Genomic DNA, 26,396 nt, shown 5'->3' on the forward strand with positions numbered 1-26,396 from the left:
ATCGATATTTGAGCATGATCATCAAATTATTTGGAACTCAAAAAAGTTGTTGGAAGTTATTTTTAAGATACATTGGTACCTATGTAGCATGAAAACTTCAACTTCTTAATGTTTTCGTGTTTTGGACAGTCTTTTCATGTCGGCCACTAGAGGATACCTACCAGACCCCCTTATGGGTCATTTTGCAATTTCCAAAAAGTTAGAAGCATGTTTAAATACGAAATTTTCAAATATTTTTTTATCATGAGTAAACCAGTGAAAAATACGCCGAAAAGTTCTTATGGGGCAAAATGCAACTATAACGAAATTCGGAAGGGGATAATCTCATTTTTTAATTTGTATGGGGGAATGCGAGAACTATAAATTTCTATGGAGCGAAGTGCATTTTGTCCTTTTGCTATATTTTTGCAGACAACATACACTTCGACCCCTATGAATTTCAGCTTTCACACTTCCTCCTCTACAAATTAAAAAATGAGACTCTTCCCTTTCAAAATTTTATCCTAGTTGCACTTTGCCCCAAATCACAATTTACAACGTAATTTTTGTCTGAATTCCCATTTATCCTTCCACTTCAAGGGCATCTGAGTCATTTCATCATTTCTGGCCAAATCCTAATATCCTTGTTTTTTCTAATACACGAAAAATACAATCCATTCACTAGGAAAAAAATTAGAAACTTTTTTCTCCCAAAAGGAATCGTGCCTATTTTGGTCCCGACATTGCGAGAATCTTCAGTTAGTCGCTATCATGGTGATCTGTCCCTAGAATGACGCAAATGCTCTTCAACTGAACGGATTCATTGCAATTCCAGTGAAAAATAAGTTGGAAATTATAATTTGGGCAAAACTACAATAGGAACAAAATTTTGAAGGGAGAGATCTTTCTTTTGAATTTGTAGGGGGGAAGTGAAAAAATCGAAAAATTTTAGGGGGTGCAATGCATTTTGTCCTATTTTCTTTTGAATCTGATATCCATCTATGTACCATCAAGCAAATCAAAATATTGCTATTATATAAAAGTTAAGACAAACACACGCAAAACCATAAACGGCCAATCAACAAACAAAATACAACATCAAGAACCAAATCAGCCACATATTACATCCTTTCGAATATTTATTTTATTAAAAAAAAATCACTTACGGCTCCACGATAATCTTACCGGTAGCATGTCCATCGATACTCTTAGCCCAAGCCTCTTCAGCTTTACTCAAAGGAAATTTAGAATCAACCACACTCTTCAACTTACCTTCCTTCACCAAATCAACAACATACTGCAAATTCTCCCCCTTCGGAATAAGCAGCAAAGGCACCAAACGCTTCTTCGAAAACGTCAGTTTCTTCACCGCAAAAGTCCACATGGCGCTGGGGCCCGGCGTGATATCAACCACCTTCCCACTCGACCCCAAATTCGGCTCGAAAACCGACCAAGGAATAGCCGGTGCACAATGAACCACACCGTCGTATTTCTTTCCCGACGGACTCGTAAGGGCAGCTCCTTCCGGGGTATTATAGTCAAGAACCTCGTCCGCCCCGAGGCTCTTCACAAAGTCGATGTTGCGGGCCCCACAGGTGGCAGTAACGTGGGCGTTTCCGAGCTTCGCCAGCTGGACGGCGTAGTGGCCGACCCCACCTGAGGCTGCTGTGACGAGGATGTTTTTGTGGGGCCCGCTTTTGTCGAGCTTGAGACCAATGGATTGGGTTAGTGCCATGTGGGCGGTGAGCGCTGCGACTGGAAGGCTTGCGCCTTCGGCGGCTGATACTTCGGGTGGCCTAGGAACAGTTAGGTTTTCATTGGCCACTCCGTATTCGGAGAAACCGCCACCTGTCTGTTTTTTTTAAAAGATTTTTTAAGATAATTATGTGCAATTTGTCTAAAGAGAAAACGTAAATAAGTTTTTTTAACACTTACAAGAGCACTCAGCATAGCAACAACTTTATCACCAGGTTTGAAGTTTTTGACTCCAGATCCGATTTCTACTACCTCTCCAGCCACGTCAGTAGCTGCCACAGAAAAAAACGAGGAAAAAGGTGAAATGAAGAAAAGAATAAAAGAAATAACCATCTCAACAATCCAGAAACTTTAAGGCCTCGTTTGGTTGGTTTGGATTAGATATGATTGATTGATTAAATATGTGTACCTTATTTGATGTTCGGTTAGCCCAAAAACTTTTCGGGTTCCAATTGTGTATTGGGACTCCGTTAGTCCAATTATACAATCGTGTTCTCATAAGATTTTGTGTAATCGCATCTTGGAAACCAAACAAGGCCTTATGGTATTTCTGAATAAATATTTGCGTAAACTAATAAAAAGAAAAATTTAGATACACGAATTACCTCAGGTCAATCATCTAGACAAATTAAAACAGTTTTAATTGACAATCCCAAAAACCATCATTCACAACTATAAACGGAAAAATGTAGGCCGATAGAATTCCGAATTGGAGGTAGTAAGCTTACTTGGTATACAAGGCAACTTGCGAGGAAGAAGAGGGCGAAGCATTCCTTTCTGAATCTTCCAATCAATAGGATTTATGCTCGCGGCTTCCAATTTCAACAACACTTCACCCTTACTAGGTGTAGGAACCGGAACTTCAACATGCTGCAATACGATAAATCAATCATTTTTTTTTCGGTGCGTAATTACGAACTTAATAGTATTTTTTTTGCAGCCCAAGTTCAATCGTTTCTTCACTCGGGTTCTCGAAACTGACATCTAACTGAATTTTAAGAAATTGCTCTCTTTTTTTTTTCTTTTTTTTTTCATTTTATATCCCATCTTTTTTTTATTGATCCAAATTCTAAAGTAAACAGTCCATCAACCACACACACACACACACACACACACATATATATATATAATTCAAGCAGCTAATTTACCAGATGGGATACAAAATTCAGTCTCCATACAAAATAAACTAGACTAAAAAAAACACAGTTTGACGATTAATTGCGGCTGAAAGGTAATTAAAAAGGATCTATTCTTCCAGAATTACTGGAAATTTCAAAGTCCCCAAATAAATAAATAAATATATATATAATTAAAATATTCCACAATAGATTAGTGTAGAAAAAAATAGACAGAAAACAGCAGCCAATAAACCCAAACCCACCTTCAAACCTGCAGCCCCGCCGCCGTAACCTTCGTACTGAACCGCATGCATAAGCCTGCCCGCCATACCCAATTCACGAAATCCTCTAATTTCCGAGATTGCAGAGATACCAAAAACAAAAAACAAAAAATATGGAATCGAGAAATAAATGGAGAAAATAATTAAAATGACGTTCGAAAATCGGCACTAATTAGGTGGCCAATTCACAATCAAGGCAATCGTTCTCATTTTCTTTTGGCTAAATTACGGCCACACCCTCAGATAATGTCAAAATTACGAAAACCCCCTATTCTTTGGATAATTACAATCATTAGAATCGAATACGTGGCGCTATTAACACCACACCACCACAACCATGCTTTTTTTTTTTTCTTTCAGACATTAAATCAAACACCTTGTATGCATCGCCAATGGATATAAACATCCAACGGGAAAAGAAACATTTCGGCCGCCGCCTGGACAAACAAACAAACCCATTCATTCTTACACAACGCGTTTGCTGTACAGCTGTAGTGTAATAAATTCCACCCGCAACAAAACCATCTTCCGACATTCTCCTGAACCCATATATATATTTTGTGCAATTGTGAATTGTTTGCAAACCCATTTGAAAAAATCGACGCAAAATGGAAATTTGCAGCTTATGATTCTGGAAACCCAAGTGCGGGCCGGGTTCGGGCTTTTAATTTTTAAACGAATTAATGTTGTTTTGCCAGTACAGTACTCTGGTTGCTTAGCATATATATTTCTTGAAACGAAAATCAATTTTGTCGATTTAATTTTGTTTGGTGCAAATTAGATCACTAAGTACATATATTGAAAATCAATGGTATATAAAAATTCATAAACCGAACCAACAAAATACAAATATCAAACGATCTATTTGTGATCGATGGTTTCTTGTTCAGACAAATATTCATAAACCGACAAGGAAATAAAAAAATTGAAAATCAAACTATGTTGTCATGGGGTTTCTTCAGCTCCGAAACCTCGTAATCAGTGCCCCTTTGAAAAAGGCAACTTCGTCTCCAGCTCGAAGTTGTTGGTTCACAACAAATGCCGACCACCACTCATTGATGTGGAGTGAAAGATATTCTGGTGTTCCTGGACCTACACCGTGTAAGTAATTATTAGCTATATATATCTTGTAATAAAAAAATAAGAAAAAAGAAATTAATTAAAAAATAATGTACATCTGTAAACTTACTTTCTGAATACCAGAAGGTTTATCTTTCTTCATTTTGCTCCTTTTTTACGCTTAGAAGCTCAAACAAGTACCGGTTGCCGTCGCCATCGTACACAGTTAATGTTTTGGACTTCTCGAAAGGATCCATTAGCTTCCAAATTGAGATCCAGCAGCTCCTTACGCGTTTTGAAAACAGTTTGTAAACTTGTAAATGTTTCACCGTAAAACTTGTACCGTGCTTGTAAATCGAAACCTTTTCACCTGTTTTCAGATTGTGGTCTCTAGCAAATTCGGATCAACCACCGGTTATGTATAAGATATCGTAATATACTGATCGTCCAATCATAGAAATCAACTTTTGTGTTACGGAGCCTATAAGCTTTATTTTTGTTTATAAGTTTGGATTGATTTACAAATATTTTTCTCTCATAATATATAATATATAGAAATCAACTTTTGTATTACGGAGCCTATAAGCTTTATTTTTGCTTATAAGTTTGGATTGATTTACAAATATTTTTCTCTCATAATATATAATATATAGTACTTCACATTCCTAATTGATGGTATGATTGATTTAATAATACTATAAGCTTTACTTTTGTTTATAAGTTTGGGTTGATTTATAAATATTTTTCTCTATAATACATAATATATAGTACTTCACATTCCTAATTGATGGTATGATTGATTTAATAATACTATAAGCTTTACTTTTGTTTATAAGTTTGGGTTGATTTACAAATATTTTTCTCTCATAATATATAATATATAGTACTTCACATTCCTAATTGATGGTATGATTGATTTAATAATACGCTTGAGATTGATTCTAACAGCATTTTATATTTTAATTACATTCTAGAATGTAAGTATAATTAAGAGGTTTTAGAGAGCTCTTAAAAATCTTTACAATTTGGTGACAAGTTTTTTTGCTACAAGTCTATTTAGGACTTTGTCTTTGGGGTTTTTTCTTAAACCAAACGAACGCAACTAAAAAAAACCATACTCACAATTTTCAAGAACTAGACGATTGTTCAACAATGATGATGACTAGTTTAAGAAAAACTCATTAAGATGGTGAGAAAATAGCAAATGGTTAGAAGCTCAAAAAAGTAAATGAATATATTTTTTAGTTTTTCAGCTCCTTAAACAGGTTGATGCTGAATAAAGTACGACACATTTATAAATAAGATGAACTTAAATTTTTTTAATCAGTAAAAGTATTTTAAATGTATTATAATAACAATAAGGTAATGAATGAGTATATTTATCATACTCGTATGTTTTTTGCGGGAGTTAAAATTGTATTCGAAACGATAAGTCATATGTATTCCAATTTCGTTCAAAACATTCAGGAAAATTGGAAGGATTATGGAACTCATTATAAAAAAATATTATTCTTTAATAAAAAATATTAAGATTAAAATCAGCTAAATTTTGCAATTTCGTTCCAATTTTCACCACCAACCACACCCCGGCTATGAGTCTATGATAAATGTGTTTCACAAATTTAAATAATTTTATGAGCCCAAATAATGGATGGCCCAGATTCATAAGCCCACTTCATCGTTACTAAGTGCAACGAACCACCGCCACCGGCCAACCGTCCGCCGTCCGCCACCAGCAATGATCCTCCTCTTACCTCGTTCCATCCGAGCCTCCTTGCTCCGCCTCTCTCTCCGCCACCTCTCTACCATCACCACCACCACTCTCGAAACCCCCACGCCGCCGACCCCATCCAATCCACCACCACCGCCGCCAAATCCACGCACCCGAACCCCACTAGAAAAGCAATTCGAGACATGGCTCCAAGCCCTCAAGCCCGGGTTCACCCAGTCCGACGTCGACGAAGCCCTACGGGCCCAGCCCGACCCGGACGTTGCCCTCGACATTTTCCGGTGGACCGCTCAGCAGCGCTACTACAAGCACGGCAACCTCACCTACCTCACGATGATCGAAATCGCAGTCTCCGGCAAGCGCTACGGCGCCGCCCAGACCCTAATCGAAGAAGTAATCGCCGGCGCCTGCCCCCCGAGCCTCCCCCTCTTCAACACCATGATCAAGTTCTGCTGCGGCCGCAGAATCCTCTTCAGCCGCGCCTTCGACATCTACAAAAAAATGCTGAAATCCGACGACGCGAAGCCGAATCTCGAGACCTACGCAATGCTGTTGAATTCACTCCTCAGGAAATTCGACAAATTGAACGTGTGCTACGTGTACTTGCCCTCCGTTAAATCGTTAGCCAAGCAGATGAAGGCGTCCGGCGTAATCCCCGACACGTTCGTGATGAACATGATCATCAAAGCGTATTCGAAGTGCCTCGTGGTGGACGAGGCAATTAGGGTTTTCCGAGAAATGGGATTGTACGGCTGCGAGCCGAACGCGTACACTTACAGTTATCTGGCGAAGGGGTTGTGCGAGAAGGATAGGGTGAGTCAAGGGTTGGAGTTTTATAGGGAGATGAGAGGGAAGGGGTTGGTGCCGAAAGGGACTACTTATATGGTCTTGATTTGCGGCCTTGCGATGGAGAGGAAGTTTCAGGACTCGATCGAGACTGCATTTGACATGCTGGCTAATTCCATGTCGCCCGATTTGTTGACTTACAAGACCTTGTTGGAAGAAATGTGCAGAGATGGAAAGGGCGACGAGGCATTCGAACTCCTCGATGCTTTTAGGAAACGGGACACTTTTATGAATGAGCGGACTTACAATACTTTGTTGAACGCGCTGCACTTTCTAAATCGTGACCACTAGTTTGCTTTTGGGATGCCAGTTTTCGACAATCGAAATTACAAAGATATTTTATTCACCTTTAAAAATCGAGATTTTGATTGGATGCGGTGAAGCTTCTATCGGTGGACTAATTTTTGCATTCTTGTGTGCAATTGAGATCGTCTCGATTTTCTTGTCTAGGCATATGAGAGGGCACAATCTTTGAGGCGAAAGCAGATACGGATGTTCCAAGTTCTTCGTAAGCAAGGCATGTCGACTTAACTTCTTGCTTTTTATTTCTCTCTATATTTTTGCTCGACGGATATTCATTATAGCCATTGTCGTTGTTTCACTGTCTTTGGTAGCTATTAATGGATATTTTCTGAGATGTAATGAGTTCCTTTGTAGACTTTGATGTTTTATGTATGCGTATCTATTTTGCTTAATCTTACGGAGATGTAAATTTTCAACTACTAGTAACGAAATAATTATGCAATAGTTGCCTCACTATTCGATAATGAATACCTGCTGCAGGCAATTGTTTTTTCGTTTTTCCTAGATGGTCAATGTGTCATTTGGTTTGTCAAATCTCACAATTTCAATAGATTGTAGAAACCGAAACCGAAACCATTACGGAAATCCTACTTTGTTCCAACAAAAAAAAGAAGGAAATAACCATTTAGTATTTCATCAAAGATCATGCTTAATACTAGACTATACATCCTGAATTTTCCAGCAAGTAAAAAAAAACATCAAGAACCAATATCTACATGACAGCGTATAAACAACTAATAATAATAATAGTTATAATAAAATTAAAAAAAATCGATATACAGTATTGTTTTGTGACGAAGTATATAACTCGATTATGCATATGTATTTCGCTCGTAAATCTCTTTTATCTTCACCTCCCAAATCCCCCATTAAAAATGTTCCTGAAACGAGCTTTTCTCTCTAACTACAAAGGCGGCTTCATATTGCTGCTGGAGTGATTCGTATTGAACGACATAGTTGATGACGTGTCCTCGTTAGCCTTCCATCTCTGCAGAGCCTCTGGTAGGCTCATATCAAGTTCTTGCCCGAAGCTGTCCTCGTCATCGGGGGCGGGCTTCCACTGCTCCACCAGAGTGGACAGCACGTTGACAGCATGGCTCATGTCTGGTCTTTGGTAAGACTCTCTGGCGGTGCAGTGGCCCGACAGCTCAGCAACTTTCCAGATGCTCTTGAAGCTGTCTTCGTCCATGGCTGACCGGAGAACAGGGTCCAGGTCAGCGATCACCGCCTCTTTGTCGTAGAGGAGCCGCCTGAACCATGTCACCAGGTGGCTCTTTTCGTCAGGTAGGGAGTCGTCGAGGGCTTTTCTGCCGGTGATTATCTCCATCAGGACCACACCGAAAGCGTACACGTCTACTTTTGTGGTAACTCTTCCTGTGGCTGTTTTTTTGATTTTTTTTTTTATGGTAATTTCGGTGTTTGTTAGTTGAATGATTTTTAGATAAAATAGTTGATGGAAATGATATTATGCATAGCTATTTGTCTGCCGGGAAGTAAGATTTGTTGATCCTTTCGTTTTTTTCTTAATCAATTTGTTTGAAAAACTCCCCTTGTTATAAATATCAGCTAAAGCCCCGTATACTGCATTTTTTTAGCAAACATTATCTCCTAAATAGTGAGTTTTTATGGGGCAGTTTGATAAAAATAAAAATAAAATTGAATCATAGGGGGGTTTTTGCTAATAAAATTATACGGGAAGTTTTTTTAGCAACTAGAGAAAATGCAGTGGTACCGAATGCAATAAACCCTTAAATTTTAATTAGTCGGATATATTATTAGAATTAAAAATAAAATAAAAAAATCAACGGATGGCTGAAAATGGCCAGTCTTTACTTAGCTTCACTTGTAACGAACTAAACCCCAGCTGAATGCCGATCCAAATGTAAAATCGTTAAAATCCCACTAAAACCGTAAATTTTAAAGATTTTACTCTCAGTCTTGAAGGATATCGGTTATATTAAAATTCTACTATGAGGTTAGTAACATCACCTAATCCTAGGATTTTTTTATGATCTTATGATTTCAATCGGGATTTTAACTACTATATGAGTCCTTTCGATTTTCGGAAAAAAAAGGTTATCAAAAATCAATTAATGCATTTTAATGATTTTCAGGATTTTACTCTCAATCTTGAAGGATTTTGCTTGTATTAAGATTCTAAGGGATTTTAATCACCATGCATGCAGAAACCAATACATACATACCTGCATATTCGGGAGCAAGATAACCGAAAGTTCCCGCTAACCGTGTCTCGACCGAGTAATTCCCATCAGGTGCCGATCGAACCAATCCGAAATCAGAAACCTTAGCCCTCAAATCATCTCCAAGAAGAATATTCGACGGCTTCAAATCCCTATGAATAAAGCTCTGCTGCGCCAAACTATGCAAATACTCGACCCCTCTCGCGACATCCAACGCCACAGTCACCCTCTGGTTCCAATTCAACGGAGGTATCCCCATTTCTTTCCAGTGAAACAAATGCTGCCCCAAACAGCCCTTCGGCATATACTCGTACACCAGAAGCCTCTCGTTCCCATTCTCGCAGAATCCGTGGAGTGCAACCAAGCTCCTGTGCCTGACTTTTGTAAGCACCTCGATCTCCGCTTTAAATTCGTGGAGCCCTTTGTCGCTGATTAACGACGACTCCATTCTCTTGACAGCTATTTCGGTGCCGTCGTGTAGCTGCCCTTTGTAGACGATTCCGAACCCTCCTCTTCCTAGGATGTTATCTTCGCTGAAGCTGTCTGTCGCCACCTGGAGGACTTCGATCGGGATTATCACGTTCCCGCCATCGTATATATGGTAGTCGTTGCTGCCTTTTCCGTTGCTGCCTTTTTCGTCGCTACTTGCACCTGGGCTTTTCTGTTCGTCCTTGAACGGGTCGATATTAAAGCCCGTCGTTTTCTTGCTGCTGAAAGATCTGTATTTTTCGTTTTGTCTTTTTAAGTAGCGTTTGTAGGCGAAAAATCCCAATACTGAAAACACGATAACGAGCAGAACGACGGGTACAATTATCACCCATGGTGAAGTGGAGGAGCTTGCTCCTCCACCGTCTGAGCCGCCGCTACCTGAAGATGAAGTTCCCATCCCGGGAGGTGGGCTAAGCGGGATGTCTTTTCCGATGAGTAAATTTCCAGTGAGTTTGACTGTAACGGAGGAAGAAAACTCCGGCACTTTACCGGAGATGTTATTATTAGTGAGATCAAGAATCTGCAGCTGGGTCAAACTTGTCAAGCTCCGAGGTATGGTCCCGACGAGACTATTATCGTTCAATAATAAAGATTTCAGATTCGTCAAATTGGCGTACGCGGGCGATATTACCCCTGTCCAATTCTGCTTCGCGAAATTGACGATCGTCACACTCCCCTTATCGCACGTAATAAACGTCCATTGTTGGCAAGCGTTGTTTCCGTCCCAAGCTTCGGCCAAGGCCATGGGGTAGTTCATCGCACCCGCCGCCTCGAGCAAGGCGGTGACTTGAGGGTCGCAAGGGCCCGGTGTAGAGAGACAGAAATTGTTTTGGTTGCCAAGATTCACTTGCACGCCCGTCGAGAAACTCGGCATCGGGCCTTGGAATTTGTTGTTCTGTAAAGCGACGGTTTGAAGCTTGGGAAGCTTAGTCAGCGAATCGGGGATTACTCCGGTGAGGGAATTGTCTCTGAGCTGGAGATCGGAGAGTTCGGGGCATCCAGAAAGATCCGGAATGGGCCCGGTGAATTTGTTCGATTGGAGCCAAACGCTTTGCAGAGCTGTCATTGTACCGAGGAGGTATATGCCTCCGAAAAATCCCGTTCCTTGACTGTTGAGCCATAGGGTTTGGATGCCTGACCTGGCGAACGAGACGGGCAACGTGCCCGTCATGTTGTTGTATGAAAGACGGAGGATTTGGAAATTCGGGAGGGAGTTGAAAATATCGGGGATTTGGCCGATTATGTTCGCCTTGCTGGCGAGGAAGCTTGTTAGGGAGGTGGAATCTTGGAGGGTGGTGGGAATATTCCACGGGGGGAGATTTGTGTTGTTGTTGATGCTGAACGATTGGAGGCTTGTGAGGCCGGAGAGGAAATCCGCCGGGATGGAGTCGAAGGCGTTTTCGTCGAGGTAGACTTGTTCGAGGGTGGGCATGTTGGAGAGGGGGGGAAGTGGGCCGGAGAAGTGGTTGCGTTGGAGGCTGAGGGAGCGGAGGGCAGAGAGCTGGTTGATCTCCGGCGGGATTGTGCCGGAGAGGGATTTGGAGGAGAGGTTGATGGAGGTGACTTTTCCGGCGGGGTCGCAGCTCACGCCTTGCCATTTGCAGAACGCGGCGCCTGTCCATGTGGGTGGAGGTGGGGTGATGGATTTGGCTAACGCGGCCATTACGGATGCGTCGTCGGCGGAGATGCGGTGGAGGAGGGCGGCGAGTAGGAGGAGGAGGAGGATGAATTTGTGTCGCGATTTTTTAGGCATTGCGGTGGTGGTGGTGGTGGTTTGGGGTTTCCGGCGGTGGTGGAAGGTGGTGGGCATGGTGACTCTGTTTTTTTCTCTCTCTCTCTCTCTCTCACTCTTCTGCATACCCACCTGGCATATGTGTGAGGAAAGAGGGGGGTGGAGAGGGTGGAGGGAAGAACAAGAGAAGCGGAAGGTGAGACCGTTATTGGTAGTTGATTTTGACCAAATAAACTATTTCTATTTTTTTTTTATTTTTTTTAAGGGTAAATTACAGACAACCGGTGAGGTATGGTTAAGTTACGAAAACTCCCTCCATAATATGGATAATTACAACTACCCCAACTGTGAATTTTTTTAAACGTCCATCCTATGATGTCAAATTCAACATAATCCTCTCTAGTTTATAGTTTGTACCTGTTTTGTGTAAAAATACAGTTTCTGATGCACCACAATCTGATATATACAAGTCAAAAAATACATCTTATGATCATTTTGCTTCAAAATGTGGAACTCGAATGGGATAAAACGGGTACAAAATTGAGAATATTCTATATATTCTATACAAAATTGTGACTATCTTCATATTATGATATTATTATATTTCATATAATGATTGCTCGGAACATCTGAAATGATTTCTTACTCTCTTATATATATAATAATTGTTATTATTTTAATTAAATAACAAATATGACATTAAAATTCTTAAGTTGCCCTATCGTTTCTTACTTTTATATATTGTAGAGTTGCGTAATCTAATATATCTCGAATGCCTAAGAGTTCTTTTATAAATAAATAAATAAAATGGCAAAAAAATGTGTAGAATTAGCAAATGCAATATATAATTTCAGCTAATTACGTTTAAACTATGTAAACTTTCGTAGAATTATTAATATCCAAACCAATACCACACACCAAACTTTTTTTTATTTTTATTTTGATAAAACTTACAAATAAAGTTAAATTAAATCTCTATAAAATTTATTAATTTAGTAAAATATTAAATTATAGAAATTAATAATTTAGTAGGAGATATTAATTTGTCGAAATTATACACTAGCTCGAAAATTAAGATATTGATCGGTTCAATTTCATTTCCGTACACATTTCATCTGTGGAGTGATCCTGACCTTCCGTTGCAGACCGCCGAAACCCTTGCGGGGACACTTCATAAGCCCCTCTCTCTCTCTCTCTCTCTCTCTCTCTCTCTAGGCATTCACTTACACTATCACTGCGTCATCTTCCTTAGCCGTTTCTACAGCTATTAATGGAGGACGATTTCGATATTCCGGCGGCGGAGGGGATGGATGATTTCATGGATCTGCCGGGGGAGGGCGGCTACATGAAAGTCGGCGAGGAGAAGGACATCGGTAAGCTAGGTTTGAAAAAGAAGCTTCTTAAGGAAGGCGAAGCCTGGGATACTCCCGATAATGGCGATGAAGTTGAAGGTAGTTAAATTCTTACTTTACTGATTTTTTAATTTAATTTATTTAAGTAGATCATTATATAGATTGTTCAGTTTTATATTTTTTTTTTATTTTGGATTGATTGTGTTTTGGATTGTTGAGGCGTATGTTGACAAAGTGTTTGTGGAAATGTTTTCAGTTCATTACACTGGAACTTTGCTTGATGGGACGAAGTTCGATTCGAGTCGTGATAGGGGAGAGACGTTCAAGTTCACACTCGGCCAAGGTTAGCATTACTCCGTTTTGATTAATGATTTATATTCAATGCTCGGATGGATACGCGACGCTGTTTGCTTTAAGATGTTAATAATTAGTATCGACTTTGTTTTTAAGTTGAGGCAATATTATATGCTGAAAAGGACAGTATTACGATGTTTAACGTAGAATTCGTGAAAACACATGCCCGTACACACTTCATGTAATGCTTGCAAAATTGTTGGAAGCTTTAGTATGTCAATAGCTATGTTGGATGACGTGAAGTTTGTTATACGCGCAAATGTCAGCCATCTCGGCTGGTTAGAATAGAAACTGAGCTGTTAGATTTTAGTCGAAGTTCAAATCTTTGACGATGGTCGTGATTATAATTTTCTTGGATAGAAATACTGTAGTTGAGTACGCCTTTCGGTATATTGTAAAGCTTTCCTTGTAAATAGTTATTGTAAAAGCTATTAGATTACATTATTGAATCTAGCTGCCTATTGTACTTGTGGATGATTGGGTGGATCGTATTTTCATTTTGTGTTCCAAGCTTGGGAATGCATTTCATCTGAATTGGGGGCACGATCTTAGTATTATTGCGAACCAAAAAATTGCTATGATTTTGTTACGTTATGACTAAGTCGTGCGATTTTCTAATGTTATGACTGAATATTCCCGGCCATATTTGCACTCTAGAGTGTGTATCTAATCATATCATTCTGGGTAAAGTAAATAACTTTAGTTGGAGTTTATTGGTTTTGCCTTGTGAGTTTTAACGAAAATGCGTTTGACGAGCTTCAGTTGTTTACAGGACAAGTCATCAAAGGATGGGACGAAGGTATCAAAACAATGAAGAAGGGTGAAAATGCCATTTTCACCATACCACCTGTGTTGGCATATGGTGAATCCGGCTCTCCTCCGACTATCCCTCCAAATGCCACTCTACAGTTTGATGTCGAATTGCTTTCCTGGGTAAGTATTAAGGATATCTGCAAGGATGGTGGCATATTTAAAAAGATTCTCAAAGACGGAGAAAAGTGGGAGAACCCTAAAGACCCTGATGAAGTTCTCGGTATGCAAAAAATATGTTCCTTCTAAAGACAGTAAATTTGATGTTACGTTGATTATTATTGCTAACTCTAGTGTCTCGTGTACTCCAGTTAAGTACGAAGCACGGCTCGAAGATGGAACCGTTGTTGCCAAATCGGATGGAGTTGAATTCAATGTTCAAGAAGGTATGTGTTTCTGAAAGATTATACGGTTAGGAAAATTGCTCGTGTTTGTATCGAATTTCAATTAACAAGTCGTGTCCAGGCTATTTCTGTCCTGCTCTTTCCAAGGCTGTGAAGACCATGAAGAAAGGCGAAAAGGTCCTTCTTACCGTCAAACCTCAATGTAAGAAGAGGCTTCAATAAATTTTCATCGAGACCAATATTGGAAATCTGTTATCTCCTGCATAAAAAAAATCTCGTTTCTTACAGATGGGTTCAGCGAAAAGGGCAAGCCAGCCTCTGGTGATGAAAAAGCTATTCCACCAAATGCTTCATTAGATATTGTTCTGGAACTGGTTTCGTGGAAGACTGTTTCCAATGTCACTGATGACAAGAAAGTTGTCAAGAAGATACTGAAAGATGGGGAGGGATACGAGCGCCCGAATGACGGAACTGTTGTTAAATGTAATAACACGAACACATATTTTTTTCTTGGGTTTTGTTATTTCAAGTTTCAATTGTTTACTTTGTTGGCTAATCGTGTTCAAATTTGTCCCCAGTGAAATTGATTGGAAAGCTGCAAGATGGCACTGTCTTTGTTAAGAAAGGCCATGAGGGCGATGATGAAAACGATCTTTTTGAATTTAAAACAGATGAAGGTACATTTTTATTTGATTTTTTTTTCGTTGTACAAATATCTTATTTGCGTCCACATTTTTCTGATTCTTTTTAACTCTTTTATGTGTTCAGATCAAGTTATTGAAGGATTAGACAAGGCTGTCGCGACAATGAAGAAGGGAGAGGTAGCAGTTTTGACAATCGACCCACAGTACGCATTTGGTTCGTCCGAGTCAAAACAAGATTTGGCCGTAGTTCCTCCAAACTCGACCGTGTATTACGATGTTGAGCTTGTCTCATTTGTCAAGGTTAGTTGATTATATCTCTCCTCCATGAACAAATTATTAGGTACAATGTATTGAACTTGTCCGTTCGTGTTTTAGGAGAAGGAATCTTGGGATATGAATACAGAAGAAAAAATCGAAGCTGCTGGTAAGAAGAAAGAAGAAGGGAATTCACTGTTCAAGGCTGGCAAATACGCGAAAGCCTCAAAGAGATACGAGAAGGTAAACATTTTCGGAAGACCGTGTCCTTTTTTTTTTTTAAATGCAACATGAAATATCTGTTTTGCCTTTGTGCTTACGTGACGAACATTGGAGCAGGCTGCCAAATATATCGAACACGAGACTTCTTTCAGCGACGAGGAAAAGAAGCTGTGCAAAGTACTGAAGGTTTCTTGCAATTTGAACAACGCAGCTTGCAAGTTGAAACTGAAAGACTATAAGCAGGCTGAGAAGCTTTGTTCCAAGGTTCGATCATTAGATTGATTATCGTTTCCTTTTGTTTCGATACATTTTATCATTAAGATGGAACTCTTAAATTGGTATACGAAGTTGGACTAATGAAGAATTTGCCTCTTGCAGGTACTGGAACTTGAGAGTACAAACGTGAAGGCATTGTACAGAAGAGCTCAAGCATACATGAATATGGCGGATCTTGATGTGGCTGAATTTGATATCAAGAAGGCACTTGAACTCGACCCGGAAAACAGGTTAATCGAAACTCCGAGTTCTGTCTCGATAACTGGTTTCTGATTCTATCGCAATTCTGACCTCTTTTTGTTTTTTAATTATGTGTTATGGAAATAGGGAGGTGAAGCTGGGATACAAAGCTCTCAAGGAGAAGATGAAGGAATACAATAAGAAGGACGCCAAGTTTTACGGAAACATGTTTGCCAAATTGAAATAGATGCAGCCCATATATGATGCTGAAATGTAAGCTTCACTCTCGTAAAGTTCTAATTAAATGATCGAGACTGCTTCGTTTTTTATGTCGTTTTTTGCGTGGATTCTGCAGAGAACACAGATCCTAAGAAGGCAGAAAGCAGTTAGCATTGACATTGAGTAAAATCTTTAACTCCATTTACTGAAATCTTTCCCATTTTATTTTTCTGTTTTTTTTTTTTTTCCGGCCACTTTGTTTACTTGGATCTTGATAAGTGGCTCAAATATGAGTCGGGATCGATGGAATTTAAGCCTGTTAACTGTTCCTGTTTTTCGAACGTAACTGAACTCTTAAATTATGAGTAGAATGATAAAACTCTTAAATCCTTTTCCTGCATTTTATGTTCTGGAGAAGGCAATGGGTTTTTAACTTCTAATGTTCATTTGCTTGTCAAACTCAAGTCATAATTAATTAAATAATTCGATTTTATTTAGTGTTTAAACCAAAAACAAAAAGGAAAAATTATTTTCGATGGCAATTTTTAACTAAACTAATTAGTAATATTGATTTAAAAATTATAATATAACGAATATATGGCATACTGGTTATATTCAGTAAAATTATTTATTCATAATTATATTTTCGCTGGTAAATTATTTTACTGATAATTTTTTGAATCATAAAGCCAAAAATGAAAAAAAAAAATTAAATAATATTTTACTTAAATACATAAAACATCACTAAGGAAACAGCATTATTAAGCCCTAAACCCTTTTGAGCCATCTCACTCACTCCACTTTGAAACCAAACAAGTGCGCCAGAAAAAAAAAAACAGTACAGAATTTCAGGCACACGGCCATGGATTCCGGCGGAGAACGGTTAACGGCGTCGGAGATCCATACGGAACTCGCATCCTTGCAGACGGCCAAGGCGGCAATCGACGAACGCATATCAACTCTGGAATCTCTGCTAAAAAATATTACCACGGAAGACGAAAGCGAGACCGCTTCCTCTACTCCGGCCGCCGCAGAAACGCCCCTCACCGGCCAATTGACGGCTGATATGATCTACAGATACAGCCGCCATCTGCTGCTCCCTTCCTTTGGAGTTGAAGCTCAGTCAAATCTGTTGAATTCGTCGGTTTTAGTTATCGGAGCCGGCGGCTTGGGCTCACCTGCTCTGCTTTACCTTGCCGCCTGCGGTTTTGGTGCGTCTCGATTATGCGAATACTTCGAATACTAGTTGTTATCTTGTAATTGTTTCTAGTTTTGGAGATGTTTTCTTTTGATTTTCCTTTTTTTATTTGGACGGGGAAATATGACTGTTTCGAGTTTCCGCAATTTTTTTCAGGGCGTGTTGGTATCGTTGATCATGATGTGGTGGAGCTTAACAATCTGCACAGACAGGTAATTGAGAAACAGTAGAACTTTGATGTATTTCTGTTGCAGTTTATTTAAAAGAAACAATAGAGAATTGCAATTAGGCACTTATATATATAGTTGAGGCATTTGTCGTTCCCGACACCTTTTGCAAATTTGAGAATATAATAGAGACGCCCGAAAGCACGAAAGCGTGTTGGACAATGCAATTAAAAGCATTTACCATTGGCGTACTAAGAGCATTCCTGATTTTTATTAATCGAACTACGCATTTTATTTCGAGTCTATTTCGTTCAATGTTTAGAAACTTGTCTAGGAGTTCTTCTTCATTTAATATTAGCTAAATCTTGGTTATAAATCTAAGATAGCATGTAATGAATTTGAGTCGATAAGCATGTAATATAGACTATAGAGTACAATAACTGAAAAAAAATACAACGACTGTACCACGTGGTTTGCCATTGTGTGCTTGAATTATCACGGGACTCGTTACTAATTCGTCTCATTGTTTTCTAGATAATTCATACTGAAGCATATATTGGAAGATCAAAAGTAGAGTCTGCTGCTGCTACATGTCGCGCGTATGCTTCTTGTTCATTTTCTTATTGTATTTCTCTACTTCAGTAGAGTGATAAAATAGTATTTTGTGTTTATTTATTTTAGAAGTCGCAGGTCAGTTTCTCATGTTAAAATATCATTGTTTTACCTCTTAGATACTGTAATATTGTTTCTGCAGGATTAACTCTACTGTTCGAATAGTAGAGCACAAGGAAGCGTTCCGTACGTCAAATGCCTTAGATATTATGAAAAAGTACAATATTCTCTCTTTAATCATTTCCTCTTATGATTTTTTTATATATGTTGTCGAGACTTGAGAGTCGAGCCGGATTTCATATTTTGGGCTTTTCATGTATTACAGGTATGACATTGTCGTAGATGCAACTGATAATGCACCTAGTCGTTACATGATCAGTGATTGCTGTGTTGTGCTGGGGAAGGTGAGGAATTGTTTGCTATGTCATCTCTTGAGAGAATTGTTTAGTATATTTTCATGATATCGAGAAGTTTATTTTCTAATTGCCTTCTCTTTATATTCGTAGCCTCTAATTTCTGGAGCTGCACTCGGACTAGAAGGCCAGGTGTACTTTTGGGGCAACACATTACTTTCTTGGTTATTAAGACAAACTCGTATTCTAAGCTAGTTGTTGTTTGCTTCAAATTAAGTATTACTTTTGCTGTTTGGCTATATTATTTATCGAACCCCATTTGCTTTTGCAGCTCACTGTTTACAATTACAATGGAGGTCCATGTTATCGATGCCTATTCCCTACTCCACCGCCGACAACAGCATGTCAAAGATGCGCGGATAGTGGAGTCCTTGGAGTAGGTATATATCGACCACGTGGCACCTTCTACTAATCGTTTTAGAATCATTTTGAAGTATATGAATTATCATACATTATATTAGTGAAATGATTAAAAAAATCCTTACAACGTGGCCTTACAACAACACACACATGGGATCAAACGTAGACAACGTTGTTGGTATTATATGGTGAAATGGTTCTTTCTATTCTTTTTTTTTTGTTAATTTAATTTTTGATTAGAAATTGATTTTAAAGCATTATAGTCGTTAGGGACCTTAGGGTGTTACGAAATATTGTTTTCTTTCTCCCTTTCATGTCTTTCTGTTTTCTATATATTTCTATTTACTTCGTTATTTGTTCGTAATTTGGAATGCGTTCAAATACTGAATATCGTAATTTTGAGCAGACTGAGGTTTAGTTTCCATTGTTATTTATTTGTCTTGTCTATTTTGTAACACAGTTCCCGGCATTATTGGGTGTCTCCAGGCCCTGGAGGCTATCAAAGTTGCAGGTGCAGTTGGAGAACCACTCTCAGGAAGGATGCTTCTGTTAGATGCTCTTTCTGCTCGAATCCGTATTGTATGTCTGTTATCTCGCTTCTCTCGAGTTTATATTCTATTTTTTTGCTCAACTTTTCTATATAAAGAGCATTTGACTTTCTCAATACATAATGGTGGAAATTAGAAGTCCGATTCCGATCCGGAAATTTCCTATTTTGGAACAACATTTTTCATTCCGAATCCGAAAGTTCCGATTTACAATTTTTCTGACTTTCTTGCAATGAAATTGGAATACATATTATATTCCGGTTTCCAATTTCCAATCCGATTTTATTTCTGAAAATATTTATCGAAAATTCCCAATTATTTTCCGAAATTACACTTTATCATATCAAGATTATTATATATTTTATGTTATAGTTGACTAAGAAAATGGAATTTCCGAATTATGCAGACTCCGATCCAAAAAATTCTGAACTTAAACCAAGTTTTTCCATTCCAATTTCCGATTTATAATTTTTTTTGGAACGGAATTGGAATTAGTTTTTCACTTCCGAAAAAGATAGATTTTTTCCGGAAGTGCCAATTCCGATCCGTCCCATTTCCACCCCTAATACTGGTTATGTTGTTATTTAATTTTCTTGCCTGTTTTCCATATAAATTAATAATGCTACCGTGCAATACGCATTTCATAACTCGAGTTTTTTTGCCATAAACGTGTCCTAGGTCAAAATCAGAGGGAGGTCACTACAGTGTGAAGCATGCGGAGAAAATGCACGAATGACAGAAGAGCAATTTCGTAATTTTGACTACGAAAAATTCACTCAGTCTCCACTATCCACAGTATATATCTTCTTCGTTAAAATCTCTTTTTCTTTTCTCATACACCGTAAAAATTCGTCCGATTTCACAATCCTTAAAAAATCGTTGCAGTCGCCACTGAAGTTAGACCTGCTTCCGGAAGATGCTAGAATAACAAGCAAGGAGTATTACGAGAAAAATATAAAAGGCGAAGCACATGTGTTAATAGATGTGAGACCTGCTCATCACTACAAGATTATCTCTCTCCCAAATTCTTTGAACATATCTCTTTCGAGTTTGGAACAAAGGTTGTCTGAAATATCTGAAGCATTGGGAAGAAAAGAGGAAAGTGCTTCTCTGTATGTAGTTTGCAGGAGAGGCAACGATTCGCAGAGGGCTGTACAGTACCTTCGTGGGGCAGGATTTGATTTAGCTAAGGATATTATTGGCGGGCTCGAGTCGTGGGCCCACGACGTGGACCCGAAATTCCCGACCTATTAAAAGAAGAAAAAAAGGTATTTATTTTTAACATTATTGTATAACATCATTTCACTAATACTAACATTATTTGACATTTGATGCTATGAAGAAGCCTCCTTTTTTTATATATAATTTTACTTAGCTCTACAAATGTGCATGAAAAAATAAAATTCACTACATTCTTATTTTCATGCTGGACTCAGCATGTAAAAATCTGACTATTTTTTTTAAGTGATAAATAATTGGGCAAATTATGGCCAAACCCCAGGGGTAAGTTCAAATTACGAAAAACTCCCTCATATTTGGATAATTACAACCATCCCCGCGACTATGTACTGTCTTACGAAAAAAACCTCTTATTCAGCATATAAATTTGAAACCGTAAGGGTGGCATGTAAGACAATTCATAGTTGAGGAGGATGTTTGTAAATATTCAAACATGAGGGTTTTTTCTGTAATTTGAGCATACCTCATGGGGTGGCAGTAATTTGCCCTAAATAATTTGGTACGATGTCAGTAGCTTTTGATTTGCTTCCATTGGGAGATTTTATTTGAGTAATATTTAAGTAGATTATGATTATTGAATAAAGATGGTGCCAGCCAGAAGATTCATGCACATTAATTATATCTCTAATCATGAAGATTAACAGGTAATATTGTTTTTAATGTCAATGCAAAGGGATCTTAACAAGATTGTCTCTGCTCTAGAAAAAGTTCCATGTGCTTATTTGATGTTATTTTAGTACCAAGTTGTTCAAATTCTTGCACCTTCTCTCTCACTCATAAAATACTAAGAAAAATAAAATAATTGTATCCATGAGAAAATTATTGGGCAACTATTTTATTTATGTCGCATGATGTTTTTAACCCCTGAAATTTCAATAATTGAAGTCCCCGGTTGAAATTAGCTGGATTTTGGGTTTTCACGGGTAGAAAAATGATTTTTTACTACGAATATTTTTACTAAATTAAAAAATCGTTATTTTGCTATAGCGACAATCTAGGGGTTGTAGTAATTGCTAGGATTTACTATAGTAAAAAAATATTTGCTTCGACCGTCACACACAATCACTCACGACATTCGATTATGGACAACCTATACCCGAGCCTCCCCATATGGACTAAGAAAAGATAAAGAAAATTTGAACAAAATATTAAATAAAGCATGAAGAGTTGAGACCCCAACGAAAAGCCTCAACAGCCCTAATAAAAGCATTAAAGAAGATTAGCCTTATCTCATTCTTAAATGTGTTACCTTATCCATTAGTATCTAAGGTAGGCCCCCCTACCCCCACCCCAAAAGAGAGGGGCAAAGTAGGGGTGTTTGGAAGGATTGGGGGGTCACATACATATTAATATAAAATTATAATGGGGTCAATTGGGTTTTAGGTTATAATCAATTGTCCAAATTCCAATCCTTCGTGTCAAAAGTTTTCTTATCACTCATCAAATCAAGCCCCTATGATTCACTAACATGGCCATATTATTCTGCCACGTCACTACCCCATCAACCTAATATTTATTTTAATTACATATTGTAGATAGGAGAAAATTGAGGTGTTCATTGTGCATTTGTACTCGATTTGTTAAAAAAAAAAAAAAAATTATCTTTTGATAATAAAGAACTCTAAACCGCAGTAGGTTAATCAAAAGTGACAAGCTCGATCTGACCACCGTTGACAATAGAATTCAAACTAACATCAATTAATACAAACCTACTTGCTACGATCATGGATCTTGTTGCTTACAAATTTGTTTTGATTGTACTGTAATAAAAGCCAAAAGGTACGAATAGTTTGAATTGTACTCCTTTCAAAGGATCTATCTACCTCATTTGTTTTAATTGTGCTACTGTAAAAGATAAGGATTGTTTTAATTGTACGTCTTGAATTTATTTATTTATTCATCTTTTATGATTTACATATATATCGCTATGCTCTCAGACCTCAGTGGTTGATTTCTACCTCTAGTTGTAATTATACATTATAAATTTTATATGACAATATTCTATAAATTGTATGGTTTTGTAGAACCTTCGCGTGGTGAAATACACTATGTAGTTTTACATCACTGATCTACAAACACATAATAACACACATATGTATGTGTGTAATGGGTAGTTAGAACATATAATAACACACATATGTATACGTGCTTAATGAATAGTTATTTATATCGTGAGTGCTTAATAGGTAGTTGAACACATAATAACACACATGTATGCGTGATTAACGAATACTCCCTCCGTTCCCTATTAAGTGTCGTTTTTTGCTTTGCACAAATATAAAAAACTCAATAAGAATATCTTGATTTTAGGTAAAAAAAAATATATTAGAAAGACTAAAATAACCTTAATTATTTAATGATGTGATAAGAGAGAATTAATACTTATAGTTGAATTAATAAGGTTAAAATAGGAAAAAAATGCATTTATTGCAGTATTAGAAATCTAAAGTGTCAGATAATATGAAACAAAAATATTTTAAAAAAGATATGAAACAGACGGAGAGGGAGTAGTTATTTAACTCGAGTTCCAGTCCACAAGTTGGTGTATTTCAACAATGTTGTTTGATCACATCGGTAGTTGAAGATATCTATGAGTGACCTCAATAAAATTGAAAGGATGAAATGAAAATACAGATATGGCAAGGGGCACAAAATCTTTTTTTCCGGATTATGTGTCGATTTACCCAATTTATTAATTAATTTTTAAAATAAAATAATCAGTAAATAAATATAATTTGGAATATAAATTTGAGCCAGAGCAATGGAATATAATATTATTTGCAGAGAGGCACAAAATCTTTTCTGGATTACATGTCTGCACGTGAAATCATAGATAATCTGCGCCGCCATGTGTACAACGTGGATTTGCCGCGTTACACTTTACTTATTTGTATAATTAATATTCAGAAATTCAAAATTAATTCGAAAAAATTTACACCGAGGACAAAATTCTCTAAAAAGCATTTTTTAATAATTAATTAATTTAACACAGGGTTATTAATTAATTATTATTTTAAATTTAAATATCTCCATCCTAATAATCATCTCGTACGGGTGGTCGATAGTAGTAAACGCCCGCCGTTAACGGCGGCGTCGAAACCAACGGCGCGGCACTTGACGCCGTAACTCCGATTCACCGGCTGCGCGGATGCAAACGTCGCCGGAAACACGTGCGTCGTGCGGCGGAACGGACCGAGCCACTTGTTCTGCATGAAGCGGTTCTTCCTCCACGGCGGCAGGTGGAGGCCTCTGCTCTTCAGCGACCGCCTCGCGGCGTCGCTCACCGCCTTCGATATTTGCTTCAAATCCTCGCCGGTGCCGACGAAAACCCTAGGCATGTGCTGCATCAGGCGTTCGTAGGGTCCCGTCGGCCTCGCGATCTCGAACTCCGCCGCGAAATCCAGGTCTATAAAGTACCTCGCGGAATTATTCTCCGCCCGGAGAACGTCGATGAACTCGTAGTTTCCGGCGGAAAGTCCGCCGGAACCCTCCCACTTGGTGCTGCAAATCGCCGCATTGTAGCCGCAGTTACGCAGGTACGCCATCACATTCCGGCGCACAATCTCCCTACTCGATCTCGCGCACGAGAAAACCTGCACCGCCTTCCAAACGTGAGCCATGAGCGCCTTCTTATACGCATCTCTCAGATCTAGTACAACCGACTTAATCAAACACTCCGCAGCACCACACGCGCCGCCGCCGCCGAATTCGTGCATCGACGACGTCGTATCGCTTCCCTCGCAATCGTCGGGGGACGAATCGCCGCCGCTGTCGTCGTCGGCATTGAACCCTATGAAGAGCTCCGAGAGGCTCGAGAAGGTGTCGTCATCGTCCGATTGGGGGCTGCAATTGCCGCCGCCGCCGCCGCTGCTGAAGTAATCCGGTCCCCGGCCGACGATCCGAGCTCTGGCCTCGGCATCTAACGGATCTGTAACTCTCTTCATCTTCGTGAAACCAGACATTGGGGTTTTTGGTAATTATGGAATCACGGAGCTTTGTTTTTGGTTCGATGATGGATGGGGTTTAATTTGGGGGTTAAGAGGCTCTCTTTTTATAAGGAGAGAGAGAGCCGAATGTTTCAGTCATTATAATATTATTAATATATTAGCATTTGAAAAGAATATTCGAAACTAAAATTATATCTATATAATAATAAAAATATAAATAAAAAAACTCTTTTATATAATTTACCGGGTTTGGTACGAGAACTTTCGAGTGCAGTTAATATAAAGCATATACCATTGGATTATTCTAGCTAAACATGGTCCAACTACGTGGACGAATACTAGTGGGCCACTTGGCCATACGTGACACGTGTTGTTGTAATAAGATTTCTATTTATATTACGTGAAACATGCACTACGTCTTTTTTATTTCATTGAGAGGTATTCATAAAAAAATACATAAATAAGTGGAATATTTATGAGTTTTATCTAATTAGTACTCAAGTTTAAACTATAATATTTTATATTTTAATGAAAATTTTATAAATTTATATAGGAGTATAGAAAAAAATTGAAAACACCAACAAAGTATCGCGAATATTGACCTAATTCATTTTTCTTCTTCTTCTAAATCATGGGGCTACCCAAACCCCTTAGCATTTTGCATTTTGTTAGCATCACATTATTACAATTTACAAATATTGAAAATAAATAATATTATTACAAAACAAAACCAAAAGAAATATGTATGTATCAATTAGTTATATATGTATAGTTAGAACATACCTATGACCGAATAAACACAAGTTTTTCACTTCTATTCTTTTTTTTAACGAAGTAACCCGCAACCGAGCCGATATATGTGGTAGATTTTTTTTTTTTTTTTTACCTATTTTGTATTACTTTTTTTTAATGGTATTGTCTATTAACTTATAGACTGCCCCCAAGATTTGAATTTTGTACACTTTCAGCATATTATTTTTTTTCTCTTCTCTTTACTTACACCCATATTTTTATCTCCCAAAAAAAATGTTTTAGGTCTGCCCATGCGGGCAGCAAAAATATAGGTGCATTGGTAAACTTATACTATCGTATAGTAGCTTGCAAAATATACGAGATACGTAAATCACACTAAACTAACTATCAGCGGCGGAGCCAGGATTTGATACAAGGGTGGGCTAAATATTTAAGGGGTTCAGGGGCAGCGACCCCGATTTTGTTTCTTAGGATCTATGCATAAAAAGTGGCGCAAAATTAACATAAAGAAATGTACATTAATTTTAATTGAATTGTATAAATTAAACTATATATTGCTAGTGGAGCTTTTTAAACTATATCACAAATCACTTGGGTAGGCTAATTAAATTGAACTTGTATTAAAATAATGTATAAATAAATTAATGACATTGAATTAGTATTAAAAAATAACATATAAAAAAAGAGAGTTAGGGTGGGCTGGAGCCCCACCCAAAATAATGCATAGCTTCGCCCCTGCTAACTATGTGTGACAAGTTCGACCGTTAACAAGAAAATTCAAACTTTGGTCAAATTAACCAATGTATCAACTTTAAAATCTTCTACACTAGTCGCATTAGCCGTCCAATTAATAATCCAAATTGTTAATTAGTCGATTAAAAAAACTCATTGACCGCATATTATTAATTAATTACGAATTAAACGCAACCCCTCGCAGGTTTAATTAGTCTTTAAATAATTCAACTTTATAACTAAAGCAGTTTTGGGTGGCCAATCGTTTCATCGAAGAAG

At 38.1% G+C, this 26,396-nt stretch overlaps 6 protein-coding genes across 9 annotated transcripts; 3 read left to right on the forward strand and 3 right to left on the reverse strand.

Moving 5' to 3' along the window:
* Nucleotides 1-983: 983 nt before the first annotated feature.
* LOC105954429 (chloroplast envelope quinone oxidoreductase homolog) lies at nt 984-3,516 on the reverse strand. The gene is made up of 4 exons (XM_012978100.2): nt 3,116-3,516; nt 2,463-2,604; nt 1,915-2,006; nt 984-1,831 (listed from the first exon to the last, which is right to left on the reverse strand). Exons 1-4 carry the CDS (start codon nt 3,179-3,181, stop codon nt 1,142-1,144), a joined length of 990 nt encoding a protein of 329 aa, XP_012833554.1. The 5' UTR covers nt 3,182-3,516; the 3' UTR covers nt 984-1,141.
* Nucleotides 3,517-5,826: 2,310 nt separating this feature from the next.
* On the forward strand, nt 5,827-11,952 carry LOC105954430 (Tetratricopeptide repeat (TPR)-like superfamily protein). 4 transcript variants are annotated; one of them, XM_088814219.1, is made up of 5 exons: nt 5,827-7,284; nt 7,983-8,434; nt 9,185-9,654; nt 9,731-9,872; nt 10,018-11,952. In XM_088814219.1, the coding sequence occupies exon 1, from the start codon at nt 5,844-5,846 to the stop codon at nt 7,056-7,058; it is 1,215 nt and encodes a 404-aa protein (XP_088670345.1). In that variant the 5' UTR covers nt 5,827-5,843; the 3' UTR covers nt 7,059-7,284; nt 7,983-8,434; nt 9,185-9,654; nt 9,731-9,872; nt 10,018-11,952. The 4 variants fall into 4 exon arrangements, with proteins under 4 accessions (XP_088670345.1, XP_088670344.1, XP_088670342.1 ...); XM_088814218.1 differs by having other exon boundaries at nt 9,731-11,952; XM_088814216.1 differs by having other exon boundaries at nt 9,257-9,654; nt 9,731-11,952.
* LOC105954431 (receptor-like kinase TMK4) lies at nt 7,682-11,641 on the reverse strand. Its single transcript, XM_088814215.1, has 2 exons — nt 9,275-11,641; nt 7,682-8,450 (listed from the first exon to the last, which is right to left on the reverse strand). Exons 1-2 carry the CDS (start codon nt 11,616-11,618, stop codon nt 7,975-7,977), a joined length of 2,820 nt encoding a protein of 939 aa, XP_088670341.1. The 5' UTR covers nt 11,619-11,641; the 3' UTR covers nt 7,682-7,974.
* A 588-nt stretch (nt 11,953-12,540) lies between the features above and the next one.
* Nucleotides 12,541-16,548, forward strand: LOC105954432 (peptidyl-prolyl cis-trans isomerase FKBP62). The gene is made up of 13 exons (XM_012978103.2): nt 12,541-12,943; nt 13,101-13,187; nt 13,971-14,231; nt 14,320-14,394; nt 14,474-14,554; nt 14,641-14,835; nt 14,931-15,029; nt 15,121-15,296; nt 15,372-15,494; nt 15,591-15,737; nt 15,852-15,979; nt 16,077-16,202; nt 16,285-16,548. The coding sequence occupies exons 1-12, from the start codon at nt 12,763-12,765 to the stop codon at nt 16,174-16,176; spliced, it is 1,653 nt and encodes a 550-aa protein (XP_012833557.2). The 5' UTR covers nt 12,541-12,762; the 3' UTR covers nt 16,177-16,202; nt 16,285-16,548.
* A 246-nt stretch (nt 16,549-16,794) lies between these two features.
* Nucleotides 16,795-20,856, forward strand: CNX5 (co-factor for nitrate, reductase and xanthine dehydrogenase 5). The gene is made up of 10 exons (XM_012978104.2): nt 16,795-17,359; nt 17,503-17,558; nt 18,048-18,112; nt 18,268-18,342; nt 18,451-18,529; nt 18,632-18,670; nt 18,810-18,918; nt 19,359-19,477; nt 20,125-20,241; nt 20,332-20,856. Exons 1-10 carry the CDS (start codon nt 17,011-17,013, stop codon nt 20,698-20,700), a joined length of 1,377 nt encoding a protein of 458 aa, XP_012833558.2. The 5' UTR covers nt 16,795-17,010; the 3' UTR covers nt 20,701-20,856.
* Nucleotides 20,857-23,555: 2,699 nt separating this feature from the next.
* On the reverse strand, nt 23,556-24,789 carry LOC105954399 (uncharacterized). The gene has a single exon (XM_012978068.2). It carries the CDS (start codon nt 24,645-24,647, stop codon nt 23,727-23,729), a length of 921 nt encoding a protein of 306 aa, XP_012833522.2. The 5' UTR covers nt 24,648-24,789; the 3' UTR covers nt 23,556-23,726.
* Between the last annotated feature and the right edge of the window lie 1,607 nt (nt 24,790-26,396).

This window comes from Erythranthe guttata, chromosome 14 (genome assembly GCF_056151865.1).
Source record: "Erythranthe guttata isolate IM_541 chromosome 14, IM_541, whole genome shotgun sequence".
NCBI classification, from domain to species: domain Eukaryota; kingdom Viridiplantae; phylum Streptophyta; class Magnoliopsida; order Lamiales; family Phrymaceae; genus Erythranthe; species Erythranthe guttata.

Coding starts and splice junctions, on each gene's coding strand:
- LOC105954429 (XM_012978100.2), bottom strand. CDS start 3,181: ATGGCGGGCAGGCTTATGCATGCGGTTCAGTACGAAGGTTACGGCGGC. Junction 2,007..2,462: donor CAAGTTGCCTTGTATACCAA/GTAAGCTTACTA, acceptor TTTCTGTGGCAG/CTACTGACGTGGCTGGAGAG. Junction 1,832..1,914: donor TTGCTATGCTGAGTGCTCTT/GTAAGTGTTAAA, acceptor TAAAAAAAACAG/ACAGGTGGCGGTTTCTCCGA.
- LOC105954430 (XM_088814217.1), top strand. CDS start 5,844: ATGGCCCAGATTCATAAGCCCACTTCATCGTTACTAAGTGCAACGAAC.
- LOC105954431 (XM_088814215.1), bottom strand. CDS start 11,618: ATGCAGAAGAGTGAGAGAGAGAGAGAGAGAGAAAAAAACAGAGTCACC. Junction 8,451..9,274: donor TCTTGCTCCCGAATATGCAG/GTATGTATGTAT, acceptor TCAAAAAAACAG/CCACAGGAAGAGTTACCACA.
- LOC105954432 (XM_012978103.2), top strand. CDS start 12,763: ATGGAGGACGATTTCGATATTCCGGCGGCGGAGGGGATGGATGATTTC. Junction 14,555..14,640: donor TCTTACCGTCAAACCTCAAT/GTAAGAAGAGGC, acceptor CGTTTCTTACAG/ATGGGTTCAGCGAAAAGGGC. Junction 15,297..15,371: donor AGCTTGTCTCATTTGTCAAG/GTTAGTTGATTA, acceptor TTCGTGTTTTAG/GAGAAGGAATCTTGGGATAT.
- CNX5 (XM_012978104.2), top strand. CDS start 17,011: ATGGATTCCGGCGGAGAACGGTTAACGGCGTCGGAGATCCATACGGAA. Junction 18,530..18,631: donor GCTGTGTTGTGCTGGGGAAG/GTGAGGAATTGT, acceptor TTATATTCGTAG/CCTCTAATTTCTGGAGCTGC. Junction 19,478..20,124: donor TTTCTGCTCGAATCCGTATT/GTATGTCTGTTA, acceptor AACGTGTCCTAG/GTCAAAATCAGAGGGAGGTC.
- LOC105954399 (XM_012978068.2), bottom strand. CDS start 24,647: ATGTCTGGTTTCACGAAGATGAAGAGAGTTACAGATCCGTTAGATGCC.